This window comes from Aureococcus anophagefferens (assembly GCF_000186865.1).
Source record: "Aureococcus anophagefferens unplaced genomic scaffold AURANscaffold_2, whole genome shotgun sequence".
Taxonomy (NCBI): Eukaryota; class Pelagophyceae; order Pelagomonadales; family Pelagomonadaceae; genus Aureococcus; species Aureococcus anophagefferens.
The window spans coordinates 403,688-425,269 of NW_008705562.1; the positions used below are offsets into that span (position 1 = coordinate 403,688).

At 68.8% G+C, this 21,582-nt stretch overlaps 3 protein-coding genes across 3 annotated transcripts; 1 reads left to right on the forward strand and 2 right to left on the reverse strand.

Annotated features, from left to right (window-relative positions):
- Positions 1-1,836: 1,836 nt before the first annotated feature.
- Positions 1,837-2,436, reverse strand: AURANDRAFT_20561 (hypothetical protein; the record flags this gene model as incomplete). The annotated part of the gene is made up of 1 exon (XM_009035241.1): positions 1,837-2,436. One exon carries the CDS (start codon positions 2,434-2,436, stop codon positions 1,837-1,839), a length of 600 nt encoding a protein of 199 aa, XP_009033489.1.
- Positions 2,437-5,670: 3,234 nt separating this feature from the next.
- AURANDRAFT_61040 (hypothetical protein) lies at positions 5,671-6,627 on the forward strand (the record flags this gene model as incomplete). Its single annotated transcript, XM_009034705.1, has 1 exon — positions 5,671-6,627. The coding sequence occupies one exon, from the start codon at positions 5,671-5,673 to the stop codon at positions 6,625-6,627; it is 957 nt and encodes a 318-aa protein (XP_009032953.1).
- Positions 6,628-6,698: 71 nt separating this feature from the next.
- Positions 6,699-12,844, reverse strand: AURANDRAFT_20439 (hypothetical protein; the record flags this gene model as incomplete). The annotated part of the gene is made up of 4 exons (XM_009035240.1): positions 6,699-7,049; positions 9,494-9,678; positions 10,950-11,327; positions 12,478-12,844. The coding sequence occupies 4 exons, from the start codon at positions 12,842-12,844 to the stop codon at positions 6,699-6,701; spliced, it is 1,281 nt and encodes a 426-aa protein (XP_009033488.1).
- Between the last annotated feature and the right edge of the window lie 8,738 nt (positions 12,845-21,582).

Sequence of the window (21,582 nt, forward strand, 5' to 3'; positions counted from 1 at the left end):
TCGGCGACGACACCGTCAGCTTCCTCGAGCTCGCGCGGAACACGGCGCCCCTCGAGGAGTCGAAGCGGGACCAGATCGCGGGCGTCAAGGAGGCCATCGACGAGACGGTGCGCAAGGCGCTCGCGGCGGCGGGCTACCGCGGCGGCGTCGCCTGCAACCTCGCCGGCGGGAAGCTCGACATGGGCAGCCGGGGCAAGGCCATCAAGTTCGTGTCGAACGGCGACGCGGTCCGCAACGCGGACGGCCTCGCGGCCGTCGAGGACGTCGCGGCCGTGCTGCGGGAGGCGCAGCGGGCCTGCGACGACCGGAATCAGCCGCTCCTCGCCAGAGTCACGGTCACGGTGCGCGGCGGCGACAAGCAGCTCAGCCGGCTCCAGCGCGGACAGAGCGACCTGCTGTCGCTCAAGCGGAGCCGGCGCGTCATCGCCGTGCTCGAGGACGCCGGCGTCCGCGGCGACGTGCTCCAGTCGGACACGGGCGGCGCGGCGCTCAAGGCCACCGTCGAGGTCGCCCTGTCCCTGCAGGCGAAGCCCGTGCGGCGCGCGTCGCTCGCGCCCGCGTCGTCGGACTCGGACGCGTCGCACGCGACGGACCGGCGCGCGACGGCGCGGCGCCTCTCGGCCGTGCCCGCGCGGCGGTTGAGCCAGGTCGCCCTGAGCCGCGGCGCGGCGCCGGCGTCCGAGTCGGAGAACGACTCGGCGCTGAGCGACGGCGACCGGCGCGCCGCGGGGCGGCGCCTGAGCGCCGTGCCCCGGCACCGCGGCGGCGCCGGCGACGCGACGCCCGGCGACCGCCTCGAGGCGGCGCTGCGGCGCAAGTCGCTCGCGCCGGACTCGTCGCCGGAGCTGCGGCGCACGTCGCTCGCGCCGGACTCGTCGCCGGACGCGCCCGCGCGCGCGCTCTTCGGCGAAACGGTCCCGCGCGACGCCGACGCGACGCCCGGCGACCGCCTCGAGGCGGCCCTGCGGCGCAAGTCGCTCGCCCCGGACCCGCGCAAGTCGCTGCGGGCCCTCGCGGCCGAGAAGCCGGCCTACGTCACCGCGCCGCGGCGCAAGTCCGTCGTCGAATCGTCCGCGGACGCCGCGGAGCGGCGCCTCGCGGCGGAGGTGCCGACGACGCACGACGAGAAGCCCCGGCGCGCGGGCCGCAACGTGCGGAAGCGGCCGCCGCGGCGCATCGACGGCGGGGGCCCGCCGCCCGCGGCGCGGTCGCGGGAGCGGCGGAGCCGCGCGGACATGAGCGACGCGAACCCCGGCGCGGGCCGGCGCCGCAATCCCGGCGGGCCGTCGCCGGAGCCGGAGCCGCAGGCGCGCGGCCCGGAGCAGCTCGTGATCCTCGACGACGGCACCATCGGCCGCGGCGACCGCGCGGCCGCGCGCGTGGACGCGCCGCTCGGAGCGTCGGGGCACGCCGCGAAACTCGAGCCCCGGAAGCCACGGCGGCCGCGGGAGGCCCACGACCCGGACCGCGACGCGGCGACCGCGGCGGCCGCGCGGGGCCGCGCGCGCCGCGAGGAGGACCGCGAGGCGCGCGCGCGCCGCGTGCAGCCGACGAGCCGGGAGCACATGACGAACCCGCACGGCCACCGCGCGCCCGCGGCGCCGGCGAGCTCGCTGCCCCGGGACCCGCGGGCGTTGCGCTACGTCCTCGGCGCGAGCGACGCCGACGAGCCGGCCGCGGACGGCGCCGAGGGCCGCGGCGTCTCGCTCGAGCGGCGCGTGCGCGGCGCCGTCGACTCGGGCCGCCGCGCGCGGCGGCGGCGGGACGTCTAGCCACCTTAATCTGGTACGAATTGGAGAAGAGTGAGCTTGGTTACGAGGCCGGGGGGAGGCACACCTAGGCCGCGTCGTCGAGCTTGCGCTTCTTGCCGGGCTCGTCCTTGGCGTCTCGCCTCTTGTAGCCCCGGAGCTCGATGGCCTCGACGAGGACGTGGGCGAGCTCCTCGAGCATGGTCACCTTGGAGCCGTCGAACTCGGCGCGCGCGCCCTCGAAGCCGCCCTTCGTGACGTCGGTGTCGATGATGCAGAGCGTGCCGATGTGGTGCACGACGCCGTCGCTCCCCGTGAAGCCGAGGCGCGCGCCGGCGTAGAAGCGGATGTGGGGCCAGTCCGTGACGAGGGCGTTGCCCCGGAAGCGCGGGTCGGCCTGCGCGTCGTTGACGACCATGACGTCCGGCGCGTCGGGCATGATCGCGTGCGCGCAGAACGCCAAATCCCGCGGCGTCTCGCGCACCTCGCCCAGGCCCCGCTGGGACTTGAAGAACTGGCGCTCGGCGTCGACGAGGCTCACGAGGGCGATGGGCACGTCGAAGATCTGGCAGCAGAGGGACGTGATGCGGTCGAAGGACGGCTCGTAGCTCACGTCGAGGAGGTCGAGGTCGTGGAGCGTCTTCAGGCGCTCCTCCTCGTCGGGCGGGATGGGGCAGGTCGCCGCCATGGTGAATCGCGACGGCCCCGCTGCGTCCACGGAGGCGCGGCGGCGGCGGCCGCGACCGCACGACGACCTCGTTGGCAGTGATGACACTCGGCGGCTCGGGCTCTCGGAGCCAGTGCTCTTAGGACGTCAAGGTCGGCCATGGTGAATCGCGACGGCCCCGCTCTATTCATCTCGCCGAGATCTCGAGTTGTAGTCTCGCATGAAGCACCGGGGGCCGGGGGTCGGCGGCGGCGCGACGGCGTGGTGCCTTGTGGATGGCGAGGTGTTGTCAAAGCTTGCGCGCTCAACTCCCAGCATGTTCGCCTGAGAGGTGGGTCGACAGGTCGCTTTTGCTTTGATGTCTGTTGAAAGTCCCGCGTCGTACGTCTTTTTCCCCAACTGCACCATCGGCGTGTGCTTCTCCATCTCGTTCCAGCCGAACGTCGCGGACTTCCGCGACTCCGTGCCCTTGGGGAGGTATTTAGGTCGGAGTGTTCATAGGTACCAGGATCCGGTATCCCTTCCGAGTCTGTTGCCCGCATTGTAATGAGAAAATCATTGTTGAAGCACTTGTGGAAACAAATGGCATGTCGGATCCCAACCGCGACGCGGCGAACGAGCTCGGGTTCGTCAACGCCCTCGGCAACGGCGATCGGCGAAGCGCCATCGCCTCAGGCTACGCCGCGGCTGCGGCGCTACGTACACGCGCGCCGCTACCTCAGGTCACGAGCTCCGCCGCCGCCGCGACGGACTGGCGACGCTCGCCGCCACCATTATGCAGATTAGACGGGCCCTGGATGGGGTCGCGCCGCCGCGCGCGCGCCGAGAACGCCGCCCGTGTTCATCACACAGCCCCTGCGAGAGAGGCGTCGAGAGGTAGGGCCAGTTCGAGACACCGGGGGTCCGCGGCGCGACGCCATCGACGTCGTTTTTGCTCCGGAAAAGCACACCACCGTCGGAAGGGTCTCTATGAGGGACGCCTCGTTAGTTCAAACGTCCGAATCGGCGCCAATCTCGTCGCGGGACGACGTTTTACAGCCCGCACACACCAAAATACGCGCGTGATGGGCCACTGTCGCAGCGACTGGCGTCCCATTCGCTCCAGTCTTCGCGGATTTCGGCGCCAGGGGGCTCGAGGGGAGCCGTTGGCGTCCCTGAGTGGTCGCCGTCGCCCTCGTCGTGGCTGTTGAGCTCCGTGAGGCGCTGCACGCGGTTCGTCGGGCACGTAGACGATGGTCTGCGGGCGTTTCCGGAGGGTTTCTGGCCGCATGGGTCCCTCTCGCTGCGGCTGCCGGTCTGCAGCGGTCCGTAGACGTCCTCCGAGGGACTGGGGGCCGTCGGGCATGTTCTGCCGGCCTGTAGCGGCTCCCGAACCTCCGAAACACGACCAAACGGTACCACTCGGAGTGCGCGGACGAGCGCTTGCAGCACGAAATCGGCGTCCAGGCCGCCGAGACTCGTCTCCAACGACTCCGTCTGCGTGCGTGTAGCGGCCACCGTCGCCCCGGGCAACGCTCTCGCCCTTGTCGGCCGCGGTGCGCCTCGCAGGCGTCGAAAAAGTCGACCTCGAACCCCAGCATGTCGATGCTCCACAGCACCTGGTCGAGGCTCTTTGCGCGGCCGGCCGCTGCGTGTGCGCGCTCCATCGGTCTGCGCGACTCAGCACGGCGTGCCCGAGCGTCGAGGGCTCGGAAAGAGGGCGCCTCGGCACGATTCGCGGGCTGCCCATCAATCGGCGGCACCTAAACTTCAAGTAACACTTCAATATCATATGTTGCATTCTCAACAAAATCGGCGCCGCCGATGACCGCTGCTGCCCGCGCCCCTGCTCACGTCGTTGCCAAGCGTGACAGGTAGATAAACGCGCCGGCGGCTGGTGCACACGCAGCGGCTGCTCGTCCTCAGCTTCGTCGTGAGCTCCTTGGGGCTGCTGGAATATCAGCGTTTGATCACTGTTTATCGCATTCCCTGGCTCAAAATGACGCATGGAGCGCCTCTAGCCGCCGCGCCGCCGCAGCGGTAGAGTCATCGCACCTCGGGACGACAGATCGACACTCGTTGGGCGTCGCCGCCGCGCCCCACGACGGACTCGGAGGCGCAGAGCATTTGGCGCGAGCGCACGGCGCAGGGCTGGCCGTGACCGCCTGCACCGCGGTGGCGTTGCTCGTCGCTGCAGAGCGACCTCGAGCCGCGCAGGCATGGCTGGGTGCGCGCTCGGGCCTTTGGGCTACGTCGACAGCACCGTAGGCGGCCGTTTCAGCGCCTGGACAGCACGTCGACGTGCTCTCGACGCCCAGCCCCGAGCCTCCAATGCGCCCCGCAGCGCGTGCCCCGTGGCCACGTGCCAGACCGTGCGGTTCTGGATGCCCGAGGCAGACACTAAGGAAGCTAACGCAGGCCCTACGACGCCCCTGGCGCGGTAGCACGACGTGCACTCGTCGTACTAGGCGCGTGCAAGGCGAGTACCAGTCTGAGGGCGCCCCTGAATGGACGCCTAGGAGCCCGAAAGGACTCGTTTCGAGCGCTCTCAGCGGCTGAGATCGATAGGGCATCTCTCACGACCACTCTGACCACGGCGCGCGCGCCGTCGTCATCATCATCGGCGGCGGCGGCGGCGGCGGCGGCGGCGGCGGCGGCGGCGTCGTCGTCGTCGTCGTCGTCGTCGTCGCGCGCGCGTGGGGGGAGTTAGGCGTCGGGGATCGCGGTGTCCATCATGGAGATGGCCTCGGACCACCGTAGTGGTCCTGAGGACGCCCAGGAGCGCCGGCGCGACCGCTTGTTCCTCGAGCTCGATTCTCGGATTCGATGTGCGGTCCTTCGACCGATTGTCGTGGTCGGCTGCGAGGCTGCGCTGGCCCAGGCGCGGGTCCCGGGTGGGGCTCGGGCTCGGGAAGGTCTCCGCGACTCCCGAGCACCTCAGGCGCCCGCACGCCGACCCACGCGCTCGCGCCGCGCTCAGCGTCGAAATCGCAACCGTCGCGCCGCTCGCGGCCCCCAGAGGACGCAGTGATCGCTCGCCCGAGGTCGTAGGACACCATGGAGGCGCGCGAGGCCGTGGAAGCGGTCTCCCGGGCCGCGTAGGGCGCGCGGGGCGGTGGCCGAGCGCTCACGCACAGACGCCGGCGCACAAATATTTGTGCGCCCGCGGGTTCAACCAAACCTGCGATCTTTTGTCCGGTTACCCTAGCTAAGCTATTCGAGCTGGCCCTACGAGAGGCGAGCTCTCGCATGGAGGCAGTTTTTGCAAGATAACACATGGCCGCAATGACCGACGCACCACCGCTGCTCACCTGGCGGCGCGGCGGCGGCGCCGCGCTCTTGGAAGAGATCGACGCGCTCGTCGCGAACCACTGCGACGCGCACGCCTGCGCGCTGCGCAGCTTCGGCGACTCCTCCGACAAGGCGCACCGCGCCTGGTACCTGCAGCGCGAGGCCGTCGCGAGCGGCTTCGCGGACCGGCTCTGGGCCTGCTGCGCCGCGTGCGACGCCTGGGGCGTCACGGCGCGCGGCGGCGAGGCGCTTCGGCGCCGCGGCCGGCCCGCGCTGCGATGCCTCGAGATTTTGCGCTACGACGCGGGCGGCGGCGCGCTCGGGCTCCACGACGACGGCGAGACGCTGCTGACGACGAGCCTCATGGTCTCGCCCGCCGGCGCCTTCGAGGGCGGCGCCGTCGAGGTCGCGCGGTGGCCCGGCCGCCTCGAGCGCGCCGACCCCGCGCGCGGCGACGTCGTCGCCTGGCGCGGGTGGGAGAAGCATCGGGTCGCGCCCGTGACGCGCGGCGCGCGCGTCGTGGTCGTCGCCGAGTGGTGGGCCGGCCCCGACGCGCCGCGCGCGGACCGGCGCGCGCCCTCGACGGAGCCGCGGCTCCGCGCGGCGCTCGACCTCGACCCGGCGTCGCCCGCGCTCCTCGCGGCCGTCGCGCACCTCCGCGCGGCCGCGGGCGACGCCGAAGGCGCCCTCGCCCTCTACGACGCGAGCCTCGCCGGCGACCCGACCTGCGGCGCCGCGCGGTTCTCGCGCGCGCTCCTCCGGGCGCGGGCGCGCGACTTCGCCGGCGCGGAGGCGGACCTCGCGGCACTCGCACACGCGGGGGCGGCGGACCCGGACGTCCACGCCCAGCTCGGCGCGCTCCAGGCGCGGCGCGGCGCCGTCGACGAGGCCGCGGAGTCGTTCCGCCTCGCCGCGGTCGCGCGCGGCGGCGCGGGGACGTAACGTGGAGTTTTGTTTTCTTACGGGGGGGCTCCGCGCTTGGCAAGCTCACGCGCAAGCGCAGCATCCCGGGCTCAGGCGGGCCCGGCGACGTTCGGCGTGTCGGTTTGGGCCCAAATCGGGTCCGTGAGGGCCTCTATGGCTAACTTGAAGCCCTTGGCAGCGGCGCGCTCGAACCAGTATCTGGCTTTGCCGAGGTCGACTTCCGTGCCTTCTCCAGTCATGTAACAGCAGCCAAGGTTGTTCTCCGCATCGGTATGGCCTTGATCCGCCGCGAGCGCGTAGTACCGGAACGCTTCTTCAAATCTCTGCTCAGAGTAAACTAAAAGCCCTGAATTGTATTGCGCGGTCGCGTGGCCCCGGTCCGCGGCCGCGCGATACAGCCGCTCCGCCTTCTTCTTGTCCAGCTTGACGCCACTTCCAGTCTCGTACAATCTCGCAAGTCGTACCATCGCGTCCACGTTCCCGAGCTCCACGGCGCGCCGGTAAATCTTCGCGGCTTTCTTATCGGATGTCACGAGGCCGAAGAGACCGCGGCGGTACGCGTCTCCCAAAAACGAAATCGCTTCCGGCACCTCGTTCTCCACATGGCGGCGAATTTGCGCGAGGTTTTCCGCACCACTTCCTGCGTGCGGTAAACGGCAGAGAGGACACGCGTCGGAGCCGATCTTGTGCTCGCACGATTGGCAGACCAACCGGCAGCAGCAGGTGCGAAACACGCCCGACGCATTCACGTCCCAGTCCCCGAAACAGATCGGGCACCGCGACCCGTACCGCGCCGACGGGGGCTCCCGCTCCGGGTTCGCCTCGCGCCGCACGCGTGCTGCCTCGTGTTCCGCCGCGATGCGCGCGCGGACCTCGTCGGCGTGCGACCGCGGCGCGGGGCCGTAGAACACCTCGCGCGGCGGCGACGGCGGGGGCGTCGGCGCCTCGGCCCGCGCCGCCTCCGCCGCGCGCTCGCTTCGGATCTTCTTGCACGCCTTTCGGTGACCCCGGTCGCGCCAGTCGATGCGTTGGCATTCAGTCGAACAATACTGCGTAGTTCCGCACGGACAGTTCAGCAAAGTTCTCGGTTTCGCCCCACAAATCGTGCACGTCAAACGCAGCTGTAGCGCTTTCGCCCGCGCCTTCTTCCCTTCGTATTCGCGCTGCTTCTCGACGTACTCGGCCTTCATGCTCGTGCGGGCTACATGTGGGGGCGGCTCGATCAGCAGGGGCAAAATCGCTCAAAATCTGACCTAAAGCCTACCTAAGCCCACCCCTAGAGCATCGCGCTCATGTCGATCTCCATGCCCCCCTCGGCGGCGTCGTCCTTGCGCCGGGCGGGCTTCGCGTTCAGAAACGCGAGGCACCAGACGGCGAAGGTCGGCGCGGAGAGGAACGCGGTCGCCGACGACGACGCCAGGGCCAAGCGCGACTCGCCTGTGCGCAAGCGCAGCATCCCGGGCTCGGGCGACGACGCGGCATAAAGATTGTTATGCTATACTCAGGCGTCGAGGTCCGCGAGACACTCTATAGCTTTCTCGTTGCCCTTGGCAGCGGCGCGCTCGAGCCAGCATCTGGCTTCGCCGAGGTCGACTTTCGTGCCTCTTCCGCACCCGTAACACATACCAAGGTTGGTCTCTCCAGCGGCTAAACCTTGATCCGCCGCGAGCGCGTAGTACCGGAACGCTTCTTCGAATCTCTTCTCAGAGTGAAGTAAAAGCCCTACCTTGTTTTGTCCGAACGCGTCGCCCCGATCTGCGGCCATGCGAAACAGCCGCTCCGCCTTCTTCTTGTCCAGCTTGAGACCACTTCCAGTCACGTACAAATTCCCAAGATATACCATCGCGTCCACGTCGCCGAGCTCCACGGCGCGCTTCCAAATCTTCGCGGCTTTCTTCTCGGATTTCACGAGGCCGTACCTACCCTCGCGGTACGCACCTCCCAAATGCGAAATTGCTTCCGGCACATCGTTCTCCACGTGGCGGCGAATTTGCGCGAGTGCTTCCGCATTGGATTTTGCGCACGGTATACGACAGAGGGGACACGCGCCGAAGTCGATCTTGTCCTCGCACGATCGGCAGACCGTTCGGCAGCAACAGATGCGAAGCATGCCCGGAGCATTCACGTCCCACTCCTCGAGGCAGATCGGGCACCGCGACCCAAACCGCGCCGAGAGCGGCTCAGGCTCCGGGTTCGCCTCGCGCCGCGCCCGCGCCGCTTCGTGTTCCGCCGCGATGCGCGCGCGGATCTCGTCGGCGTGCGACCGAGGCGCGGGGCCGTAGAACACGTCCCGCGGCGGCGACGGCGGGGGCGTCGGCGCTTCCGCCCGCGCCGCCTCCGCGGCCTGGATCTTCTTGCAGACCTTCCGGTGGCCCCGATCGCGCCAGTCGATGCGTTGGCAGTCCGTCGAACAGTAGGCCGTCGTGCCGCACCCTTTGCAGGGCCGGGCATCCTTCTTCCCGCAAATCGTGCATATGTTGAGCGCCAGCTTCGTACGGGTTTTTCGCGCCTCGTACTCTCGCTTCTTCTTGATCAATTCCGGGTCCATCTCTGACCGCGCGTCCTCGCTTCTCAGGCCTCGGCCGATCGCAACTTTGAAAGCCAAAATCGCTCAAAATCTTACCCAGGAGACGTCCCAGGGCTAATTAGCTAAGCCCACCCCTGAGCATCGCGTTCATGTCTTTCTCCATGCCCCCCTCGGCGGCGTCGTCGTCCTTGCGCCAGGCAGGGTTCGCGTTCAGGAACGCCAGGCACCAGACCGCGAAGGTCGGCGCGGAGAGGAACGCGGCGACGACGACGCCAAGGCCAAGCACGACTCGCCCGCGCGCAAGCGCAGCATCTCGGGCTCGGGCGACGACGCGGTGTAAAGATTGTTAGGCTATACTCGCGCGTCGAGGTCCGCCAGCAGATTTGTAGCTGTCTCGTTGCCCTTGGCAGCGGCGCGCTCGAACCAGTATCTGGCTTTGCCGAGGTCGACTTCCGTGCCTTTTCCGTCCCTGTAAAAACAGCCAAGATTGCTCTCCGCACATGTATAGCCTTGATCCGCCGCGAGCGCGACGTACCGGAACGCTTCTTCAAATTTATGCTCAGAATGAAGTGAACACGCTATTTTGTTTTGCGCGACCGCGTCGCCTCGGTCCGCGGCCGTGAGATACAGCCGCTCCGCCTTCTTCTTGTCCAGCTTGACGCCACTTCCAGTCTCGTATATTTCCCCAAGGTAACCCATCGCTTGCACATCTCCGAGCTCCACGGCGCGCTTCCAAATCTTCGCGGCTTTCTTATCGGATTTCACGAGGCCAAACCGACCTTTGCGGTACGCAATTCCCAAATGCGTAATCGCTTCCGGCACTTCGTTCTCCACATGGCGGCGAAGACGCGCGAGTTCTTCCGCGTGGGTCTTCACGCGCGGTAAGCGACAGAGGGGACACGCGTCGGAGCCGATCTTCTTCTCGCACGATTGGCAGACCGTCCGGCAGCAGCAGACGCGAAAGACGTCCGGAGCATTCACGTCCCAGTCCCCGAAACAGATCGGGCACCGCGACCCAAACCGCGCCGACTGCGGCTCCCGCTCCGGGTTCGCCTCGCGCAGGGCACGAGCGGCTTCGTGTTCCGCCGCGATGCGCGCGCGGACCTCGTCGGCGTGCGACCGCGGGGCGGGGCCGTAGAACACGTCCCGCGGCGGCGACGGCGGGGGCGTCGGCGCTTCCGCCCGCGCCGCCTCCGCGGCCTGGATCTTCTTGCAGACCTTCCGGTGGCCCCGGTCGCGCCAGTCGATGCGTTGGCAGTCCGTCGAACAGTAGGCCGTCGTGCCGCACCCTTTGCACGCCTTCGCTTTGTCGGCGCCGCAGATCGTGCAGGTCTTGAGAGTGTCGAGTTTTTTGCCCCTCGCTCGGGCCATGCGATTCTCATACTCCAACTTCTTCTCCTGCCACGACATGACTCTGCGCGAACTTGGTCACTTGAGCGGCGATCGTCTCCTCGTCTCGAGCTCGGCAAGGCAAAATCGCTCAAAATCTTACCCAGGACGCCTCCCAAGGAGGCCTCCAAGGGTCGCTAAGCACCCCTCGAGCATCGCGTTCATGTCGTTCTCCATGCCCCCCTTGGCGGCGTCGTCGTCCTTGCGGCGGGCATCGCGTTCAAGAACGCCAGAATCCAGACCGCGAAGGCCGGTGCGGAGAGGAATGCCGCGACGACGACGCCAAGGCCAAGCACGACTCGCCCGCGCGCAAGCGCAGCATCCCGGGCTCGGGCGACGACGCGGCGTAAAGAGTTAGGCTATACTCGCGCGTCGAGGTGCGCGAGGAGCTTGATAGCATTCTCGTTGCCCTTGGCAGCGGCACGCTCGAGCCAGTATCTGGCTTTGCCGAGGTCGACTTCCGTGCCTGTTCCGTACCTGTAGCAGCAACCAAGGTTATACTCTCCAGCGGCATAGCCTTGATCCGTTGCGAGCACAAAGTACCGGACCGCTTCTTCAAATTTCTCGTCAGAATGAAGGAAAGCCCCTAAACAGGTTTGTCCGAACGCGTCGCCCCGATCTGCGGCCATGCGATACAGCCGCTCCGCCTTCTTCTTGTCCAGCTTGACGCCACTTCCAGTCCGGTACAACTCCCCAAGAGATGCCATCGCGTCCACGTCCCCGAGCTCCACGGCGCGCCGGTAAATCTTCGCCGCTTTCTTATCGGCTTTCACGAGGCCAAACCGACCGAGGCGGTACGCGTCTCCCAAATACGCAATTGCTTCCGGCACCTCGTTCTCCACGTGGCGGCGAAGACGCGCGAGCTGCTCCGCATCGTTCCGTGCGCGCGGTATGCGACAGAGGGGACACGGGCCGGTGCCGATCTTGACCTGACACGATCGGCAGACAATCCGGCAGCAACAGATGCGAATCACGCTCGCCGCATTCACGTCCCACTCCTCGAGACAGATCGGGCACCGCGACCCAAACCGCGCCGACTGCGGCTCCTGCTCCGGGTTCGCCTCGCGCCGCACGCGAGCGGCCTCGTGCTCCGCGGCGATGCGCGCGCGGATCTCGTCGGCGTGCGACCGCGGCGCGGGGCCGTAGAACACCTCGCGCGGTGGCGACGGCGGGGGCGTCGGCGCTTCCGCTGCGCGCTCGCTTCGGATCTTCTTGCAGACCTTTCGGTGACCCCGGTCGCGCCAGTCGATGCGTTGGCATTCAGTCGAACAGTACTGGGTTGTACCGCAAGGACAATTCAGCAAAGTTCTCGGTTTCGCCCCACAAATCGTGCACGTCAAACGCAGCTGTAGCGCTTTCGCCCGCGCCTTCTTCTCTTCGTATTCGCGCTGCTTCTCGACGTACTCGGCCTTCATGATCGTTTGCGGGGCGGCGCGCGGGCGACAGCTTTGCCTCTCCTCCACCTGAGGCAAAGCCTGAGCTCGCAAGGCAAAATCGCTCAAAACCGACCCCAGGTTAGCCCCACCTTAGAGCATCGCGTTCATGTCGATCTCCATGCCCCCCTCGCGCCAGGCAGGCTTCGCGTTCAGAAACGCCCTGGCGAATCCAGACCGCGAAGGTCGGCGCGGAGAGGAACGCGGCGACGACGACGCCAAGGCCAAGCGCGACTCGCCCGCGCGCAAGCGCAGCATCTCGGGCTCGGGCGACGACGCGGCGTTTAGACTTAGGCTATACTCGCGCGTCGAGGTCCGCGAGGGACTCTATAGCATTCTCGTCGCCCTTGGCAGCGGCGCGCTCGAACCAGTATCTGGCTTTGCCGAGGTCGACTTCCGTGCCGTTTCCGTCCTCGTAACAACAGCCAAGGTTGTTCTCTCCCAAAGCATAGCCTTGATCCGCCGCGAGCGCGAAGTACCGGAACGCCTCTTCAAATCTCTGCTCAGAATCAAGTAAACAACCTAAATTGAATTGCGCGGCCGCGTCGCCGCGGTCTGCGGCCATGCGAACGAGCCGCTCCGCCTTCTTCTTGTCCAGCTTGACGCCACTTCCATGGTAATACAATCCAGCAAGGCATCTCATCGCCTCCACGTCCCCGAGCTCCACGGCGCGCTTCCAAATCTTCGCTGCTTTCTTATCGGATTTCACGAGGCCCATCCGACCGTCGTAGTACGCGTCTCCCAAAAACGTAATTGCTTCCGGCACCTCGTTCTCCACATGGCGGCGCAGACGCGCGAGTTCTTCCGCTTGATTCTTCGCGCTAGGTAGGCGACAGAGAGGACATGCGTCGTCGCCGATCTTGTCCTCGCAGGATCGGCAGACCATCCGGCAGCAACAGACGCGAAGCACGCCCGGATCATTCACGTTCCACTCCTCGAGGCAGATCGGGCACCGCGACCCAAACCGCGCCGACGCCGGCTCGGGCTCAGGGTTCGCCTCGCGCCGCACGCGGGCCGCCTCGTGCTCCGCCGCGATGCGCGCACGGACCTCGTCGGCGTGCGACCGCGGCGCGGGTCCGTAGAACACGTCCCTCGGCGGCGACGGGGGCGTCGGCGCTTCCGCCCGCGCCGCCTCCGCGGCCTGGATCTTCTTGCAGACCTTCCGGTGGCCCCGGTCGCGCCAGTCGATGCGTTGGCAGTCCGTCGAACAGTAGGCCGTCGTGCCGCACCCTCCGCACGCCTTGGCTTTGTCGGCGCCGCAGATCGTGCAGGTCTTGAGAGTGTCGAGTTTTTTGCCCCTCGCTCGGGCCATGCGAGTCTCATACTCCAACTTCTTCTCCTGCCACGACATGACTCGGCGCGCGTCCTCCTACGGGGTCCGCTCGATCGCTGGCAAAATCGCTCAAAAATTTATTTACCCCACGGACGCCTCACCACAAAGACTTCTCTCGACTCGATCAATTAGAACTTGCCGAGCGTCGTGAGCCGCGGTCGCGAGGCCTCGTTGTGGCACTCAGAATCACCAGTTGACCTCGGCGACGACCGCGCGTTTCCACAGTGTCTTACGAAGCCCGCCGCGCGCCGTTGCCGCCGCCGTTCGCCACGACGACGACGGCGTCGTAGGCCTGCTCCGCCGCCTTCGACGGCGCGATGTGGAGGTGCTTGTGCGAGTGGCGGTGGTTCGCCGCGTGGTGGTCGTGGAGCTTGTCGGAGCCGGAGTGGATCGACGGCGCGTCCGCGGTCTTCTGCTGCGTCATCGCGGCGGCCGCGGCGACCTCGGACGCGCCGTAGGCGGCCTGGAGCACCAACAGCAGCTTGGAGATGTCGTCGAGGGCGGGCTCGAAGCGCTGGAAGATGGAGAGCTCGTCGAGCGCGAGGAGCGCCTGGTCCTGCGCGTCCGACGTCGACAGCTCCGCCTCCGGGTCGACGCCCTGCTGCTCCATGACGTTGTAGCCTACCAAGCGATTTTTCATCGTTTTCCCGGTCAAAGTCTCTCGAAAATCGTCACGGCCGCAGGACGCTGGTTGTAGCAGAGCGCGTCCAAGTCCTCGTCGCGGCCCGTCGCCACGGCGAGCGCCGCTTTTAACAACCCCTGGTCGAGGACGACGGGCTTCGCGTCGTCGAGGTCGCAGAAGAGCACGCGCGCGCTCCGCGCGTCGCACGGCGCCGCCAGCGGCGACGATCCGCCGTCGAGGAGCGCGCCGAGGGCCGCGTCGAGGGCCTCCACGGGCGCGTGGAGCGGCCGCGGCGGCGTCGGCCGCCCCGCGAGCTCCGCCAGAAGCCGCGGCAGGATCTCCGGCGTCAGGCCCATGGACTGCTCCTTGACCTACCAAGTACGTCGGTAACAATTTTGCATCGGTTTCCCGGTCACAATCTCTCAAAAATCGTCACGGCCGCAGGACGCTGTCCTTGACCGCGCCGTAGGAGTCGACGATGATCGCCAGGAGCGCGTTGAGCAAAATCAGCGACATGATGCCCACGAAGGAGTAGAAGAAGACGATGATCGTCACGTCCGTGCCCGCGTTCTTCGCGTCGGAGATGCTCCCGAAGTCGCCGAATAGAATGTCCACGAGCGCCATGATCGACAGCGCCAGCGACGAGAACGCCGCGTTCTGCGTCCCGAACAGCAACGTCGCTAGTGTCGCGAACAACAGCAGCACGAACATGAACAGGAAGCAGAAGATGAAGAGGTCGCGGCCCGCGAGGAAGATCGTGCTCGTCGTGAGCCCGAGCTTCGGGTGGAAGTGGAGCGTCTTCAGGAGCTGGAGCACGCACACAAAAATACAAAGCGCGACCGTGTTCGCGTAGGCGTTGGCGCTGTGCGTCACGGCGATGAGCGACGCGTCCATGTCCAGGAAGTCGCCTAAACCGTCGCCCGCCTGTAAAATTCGCCCGACGGCGAAGAAGTCCGCGTAGACGTCCGCGTGTCTCATCAACGTCACCCTCCCGCAGTTGTGGACGTGGCGCACCCAGTTCGCGACGAGGCCGAGCTGGCTCCCGTAGCTCACGAGGTCCACGACGTTCGTCCAGTCGCTCAGGTAGCCTAAAAGCCGGCCCGTGGCCCGGTACTCGTCGCGGAGCTCGCCGAGCTCCGCGACGATGAAGTAGACGAGCCCGAGCGCCCACAAACACTCCACGACGAGCCGCGCGTAGTCGCTCAAATCGTCGTAGACGGCGATGTCCAGCACCTCGATGGTCCAGCGCACGCGGAAGCCGCCCTCGACCTGGCGGTCCGCCTTGGCGTCGATGACGGCCACGAGGCCCGTCTCCTCGTTGAAGAGCGGCAGCCGCAGGTTCAGGAGCGCGGTCTGCTTGTCGACGTAGCCGCCGTATTTCAGCGTGTGGATGATGTCCGCGTAGCGGGACGCGTTGACGCGCGCGTCGATGACGACGGGGAAATGGATCGCGTCGGAGTCGCGCCCGCCGCCCGACTCGTAGAACGCGTAGGGCAGCCCCGTGGGCCGCAGCTCGTCGTCGTCGTACCACGTCTCGTAGGCATTCGTCGACCGGAAGAGGGGCGACGTCGACACGAAGGTCGGGTCGACGCCGAAGGGCTCGCGGTCGAAGCGCTCGCGCCGCGCCTTCTGATAGCGCCAGGGGTGTTCGCCGTCGGGCTTGCGGCCCACGAGGCACGTCGCGTCCTGTTTTTCTTCAAATAAATCCTCGCCCTCGACGCAGGCCTCGGTCTCGTAGCGCACCGTCGTCATGAACGCGCCGACGAGGACGACGTTCGGCTCGACGTAGGTCCGCCGCCGGTCCGGCACCGCGGACGTGTCGAAGAGGGCGCCGTGGGCGCCGGGGAAGCCCGTCGTGTTCACGGTAAAGGGAAAACCGCCTACCAAGCATGACGGTAACGATTTTTCATCGTTAACCCAGCCGAAATCTCTCGAAATCGTCACCGCCACAGGACGCTGGAAGCCGCCGTAGTCGCCGGACAGGTGCGCGAGGTAGGGGCAGTCGCCGCAGAAGAGCGACGGCACGTCCGCGTGCGCGACCTCGGCGACGCCGTCGCGTATTTTTCGCACCTCCCGGTAGGCTTTGTAGGCGTCGTGGGGCATCTTCAGGTGCCAGCCGCGCGTCGTCGCGTAGACGCCGTCTTCTGGCGAATCGTCGGGGCTCTCGTCCCGGACCGCGTAGGGCCACGCGGGCTTGCAGTCCTCGACGGGGTCGAAGCGGTCCCCGTCCCCGTAGTAGTCATCGTAGAAGTAGTAGTCGTCGCCGCCGGGGGACCAGTCGTCGTCGCCGCCGGCGAGGCGCCGCCGGTCCTCGTCGTAGAGGATGAAGTCCATGGAGCAGGCCGCGCCGGCGTCGTCGACGGAGCCGACGCTCACGGGCGACAGGCACTTGGACGTGTCGGTCTGGATGCCGAGGTCGTCGAGGGGGCAGGGGTCGTCGGTGCCGGACGCGCACGTGTTGACGCAGCAGTCCTCGCCGTCGTAGCCGCAGTACGCGTTGTTGTTCTCGTCGTCGCAGGTGCCGTCGCCGAGCGTCGACCAGTAGCACTCCTCGGGCGCGCCGTCGAACGTCGCGCCGAGCGACGCGGCCCGGAGGTCCAGCGCGAAGAGGTTGTCCAGCGACGTCGGCGCCCTCGACGGCGCGCGCGACGGCGCCGTCGCGTTCGCCAGGCGGCGCCGCCGGTCGTCGCAGTCCAGGTCGTCGCTGGCCATGAACGGCGCGTCGCAGTCCTCCGCGCACGCGAGCGGGCTCGAGCTCGTCGCGTCCCAGGTGCACAAGCTGCACGCGCCGCCGGAGACGCGCGTCGCGCCCGCGCCGTCGGCGATGCTCCAGGACACCTGGGAGTTGTCGCAGTCGGGCGGCACGTAGATGATGTAGGAGAGCGACGCGTCGATCTGGATCTCGTACGTCACGGACTGCTCCTCGAGCCAGCCGCCGCCCGGGACGTCGTAGTACGTTCCGTCGGCCTCCATGAGAAAGTAGGCCCCCTCCCAGCCGTCGTAGGGCCAGTTCAAATCCTCGAACGTGAGGGTGAAGGTCTCGTAGGCGCTGTCGAAGACGTTCCACGCGTCGTCGTCGAGCGTCGCGTTCGCGGCTTCGCGGAAGTCCGCGAAGGTCGTCGCGTTGAAGTCGAGTTTCCACCAGTCGCCGAGATACTGGAGCGCGAGGTCGTCGACGAAGGTTTCGGCCTCGTCGGACCACGCCGCGAACGACGCCGCGTCGTCGTCGCCGAAGCAGACGTGCTCGGACTCGTAGAACGAGCAGGCGCAGGCCTCCGCGTCCGCGCAGGCCGCCCAGGCCTCGCAGTCGTCGAAGTCGCCCGAGTCCGGCGCGGTCTCGAAGCAGACGCGGCCCGCGACGGCGGGGAACGCGACGGGCCCGTCGCCGAGCGTCGCGCTCGCGGGCCACGCGAAGTTGTCGTAGGCGACGCGCACCTCCCAGGCGCCGTCGAAGAGCTCGAGGTCGTAGGACTCGCCGAAGTAGGTCGGCTGGTCGACGTCGAGCTCGTAGGAGCGGTAGGACCGGCCCTTGATGACGACGTCGCCGTCGAAGACGCAGACCTGGTCCTCGTCGAGGCCGAACTGGGGCCGGTCCGTCGTGCAGACGTTCCAGCCCGCGACGGGCACGAGGTCCGACGCGCCCCAGCGCGACGCGTCCGCGCCGCGCCAGCCGTACGCGCGCGCGGCCTCCATGTGCTTGTACGCGAAGTAGAGCTTCGTGGGATCCGAAAACTCGACGCGCGCGTTCCGCGTCGGCGCGACGCCGCAGTCCGCGCGGCAGGACGCGCCGAAGCTCCGGGCCTCCGTCGACGCCTGGAAGATGGGCTGCTCCTCGGGGCTCTGGCACGTGCCGTCGCCGCACGCCTCGCCCGTGAAGATGGGGTCCAGGATGTAGGTCTCCATCCACTGGAGCGCCATGTGGGGGTCGCTGACCCGCGTGGAGATGTCGACGAAGGAGCCGGCGACGGAGCCCGTCAGCCCGAACATGGCGCCCATGAGCGCCTGGTAGAGGTTGCTCCGCTCGACGCCGAAGCCGCTCTGCGCCGAGACGAGGCAGAGCATGACGATGGTCGACACGATGAACTGGGCGAGCTTGAAGTAGCCGCTCTTCATGCGCGCGTCGCCGCCGACGCGCTCCCGGACCTTGAGCGCGAGGGACCGCGCCTTCTCCGTCGCCTGCGCGACGTCCGCCGCGACCGCGAGCGTCGCCTCGTCGACGCCGCCGCGCGCCTCGCCGGCCAGCGCGTCGAGCACTCCCAGGCGCACGTCCTCCTCGACGTCGTACAACGTCAGCGCGAGCGCGAGCTTCTCCGGCGGCACCGTCGCGGCGCCGTCCCGGAGCGTGTCGAACGTCTCGCCGATGCGGTCGAGGTGCCGACGCCGCGCGCCGAACGCGCCGTCGAAGAGCGGCGAGAAGCGGTTCATGCGCCGGAGCAGCGCGTCGCAGGCGCGGAACTTGCCCACGAGCAGCGGGTGGATGGCCCGCTTCGCCGGCGCGACGCGGCCCTGAACCGACGGCCGCCGCGGCGACAGGGTCGAGCGGCGCCGGTGGTTGGCCGCGTTCGGGTCGAAGGACGCGATGGCGTTCATCTTCTGGCTGCTGCCGCGCCGGACGCTGCCCTGGCTACTGCCGCGCCGGAGGCTGCCCGCCCGTGGGGGAGGCGTTGCCCATCTGGAAGTCTCGGCCGCTGGCCTGAAAAAACCGACGTTGCGGCATTGTTGCGGCACGAACGCCACGTTTACCCCCTAGCCGTGGTCCTTGGCCTCCTTGGACGACTTGTGGTGGTGGTGGTGGTGGTGGTGCCGCGCCGGCTGCGGCGCGTCGCCGAGCAGGATCGCCACCTGCTTGCCGTACTTCTTCTCCAGGTTCCCGGGCAGGATCCAGCGGTTCTTCTTCGCCCGCTCCTGGCAGAAGGCCAGCGACTGCTGGTGGAGCAGCGCCTCCCGCCGCAACCCGCCGAGCTGCACGTCGAGGTTCGTCACGAAGACCCAGAAGTCCGCGAGCGCGGCCGCGTGGTCGAAATTCGCCGGCGCGCCCGGCTGCGCCGGCGCGTGGTGCGAGATGCAGCAGAGGTGCGTGAAGTCCGCGAGCTCCTGCTTCGTCCAGAGCCGCGTCTCGCCGTCGACGAACCAGCGCCGCACCTTGTCGACGTGGAGGTGGCGCGCCATGTCCGGGTTCCAGACCATGCCGATGGCGGGCACGCCGTGGATGGGCTCGATCTTGATCTGCGAGTCGCCGGGCTTCACGTACTTGACGCCCTTCTTGCTGTCCTGCTTCTCCAGCTTGGGCTTCGCGTCGCTCTTGTGCTCGTCGGCCATCGTCGTCGTTGGGGCCGCGGGCAGCGCCGCCGCCGGTTGATGGGGTTCAATATAGGCTCAATGAGCTAATGATGCACCGTCGATTCGACGTCGAGCTGCGCCGACAAGCCCGTCGTCACCGCGCTGACCGCGTCGCTGCACCAGTCCCCTGCGCATTAACCCGCCGCGTCGCTGCGCCAGTCCGCTGCGCATTAACCCGCCGCGTCGCTGCCGCCAATCATGCTGGTCGCGGCGCGTCCGCGCGCGCTGGTCTCCGCCGCCTTCATCCTCGCGCGCTGCGCGGCCCGGGCGGCGACGACCGTCGCGCTGCGGCCCGGCGAGGCCGCGTCGGAGGACGAGAAGACGATCCTCTTCGTGCGCCACGCCGAGGGCTGGCACAACAAGCACGCGCGCGAGCTGCCGAACTGGCACGCCGACGCGCTCGGCCTCACGGAGGCGTACCGCGACGCGCGACTCACGCCGGTCGGCGAGGGCCAGGCGCGGGCGCTCAACGCGGAGCTCGCCGCGAACGCGACCTTCGCGCCGCCGGACGTCGTCGTCGTGTCGACGCTGACGCGGACGATCCAGACCGCGGCGCTCGCCTTCGAGGGCTTCGACGTCCCCTTTGTGTCCACGGAGCTCTGCCGCGAGCGCATCGCGGACCACGAGTGCGACCACCGGCGGACGCGGGCGGCGCTCGAGGCCGACTTCGGGTCCTTCGTCGACTTCTCCGACGTCGACGACGACGACGACGCGCTCTGGACGAGCCGCAAGGAGGTCGAGCCCGACGAGATGGCCGCGACGCTGTGCTCGGAGCGCGCGGCCGACTTCCTCGCCTGGCTCGCGGACCGGCCCGAGCCGCGCGTCGCCGTCGTGTCCCACTGGGTCTTCCTGAAGCACCTCTTCGCGCTCTACCCGGCGTTCCCGGAGCTCGCGGAGAACTTCCGGAACGCCGAGCTCCGCGTCGCCGCCATCTCCGCGAGGCGTAACGACGAGCTCTGAGAACACGGTTTACCGGGGCGCACACGGGGGGGGGGCAGGAGGCAGCGGAAGCACAACGGGAGCACAGTGCGGGGGACGAGGCCCCTAGCCGAGGGTCGCGGCGACGGCGAAGCAGGACGTCGACGTGATCGGGTCGCGGACGAAGCAGCGGCGCATGTGGAGCGTGCGGCCGCGCGCGAGGTGGAACGAGTAGGGCGAGAGCCAGCCGCCCGTGACGGTGCCCGCGCGCTGCGCCGCGGCGGAGACGCGCGTCGACTCGCCGTCGACGCGGAGGAGCGTCTGCGCGAGGTCGAGGGGCGAGTTGTGGGCGACGATCTCCAAAAGCGCGGCCGCGACGGACGGCCGCCCGGGCACGGCGTCCGCGTCGACCGTGCTCGCCCAGCCGTCGTCCCGGGCGTGGACTTGCGGGGCCCCGGCGCCGCGCACGAGGCACTCGCAGCACGCGCGCGCCCAGCGCGGCACGAACGACGCGGTCCGCGGCTCGAACGCGTAGCGGCGCCACGCGCGCGTGCAGAACGTCGCGTTCGCCGCCTGGCCAAAGTCGGCGAGGAAGTTCGCGAAGAGCGCCTCGGAAGAGCCCGCGCCCGTGGCCGCGAGGCGCCGCTGCGGCCGGGGCGCCGCGGCGGGGCCGGCGGCGACCTTCGCGCGGACGTGCGCCTCGAGCCAGCCAAGCACCTCGAGCGCGAGCGGGCCGCCGCAGATACCCGCCGTGCTCCGGCAGGCGTCCAGGACCTCGGCCAGCGTGAGCACGCCCGCGCCGAGCGGCGCGCACGGCGCGCCGCCGCCGACGCGCGCCGCGGCCACGAGGAGCGCCTCGCAGCGCGCCGACAGGTCGCGCGCGTCGTCGCCGCCGAGGCCCAGGGCCGTCCGCTCCACGAAGGCGCGCAGGAGCGTCGCGAAGGGCGACGGCGGCGGCCCCTTGTCCCCCTCGTCGTCGCTCGACATCGAGCTCACGGTCTCCGCGGACGAAGACGACGACGACCGCGCGTAGCCCGCGTCGCGGCCCCGGTGCTCCCAGGCGGCGGCGCCGCCGAACTGGAGGCCCAGGCGCCAGCCGCACTGGATCAACGCCTCGCGCCGCGCGGCGGCCGAGCCCCGGCGCGCCGCGCACGCGGCCGCGGCCGCGCGCGCGCCGCCGCGGGCCTCCGCCGTCGCGACCGCTCCCAAGATCCGCAGGAAGCGCTCGCCCCAGACGCGGTGCCCCAAGACGTCGTCCGCCGAGGCCCAGGCGACGAAGGGCAGCAGGGCCATGCCCTCGGCGGCGGCCCGCCAGGCGTCGAGGGCCGCCTCGACGACCGACGCGGGCACGCCCGCGCCCAGCGCCGCCGCCCGGGCGCCGTCGGCCGCGCGCCCGAGGCGCCGCGCGTTC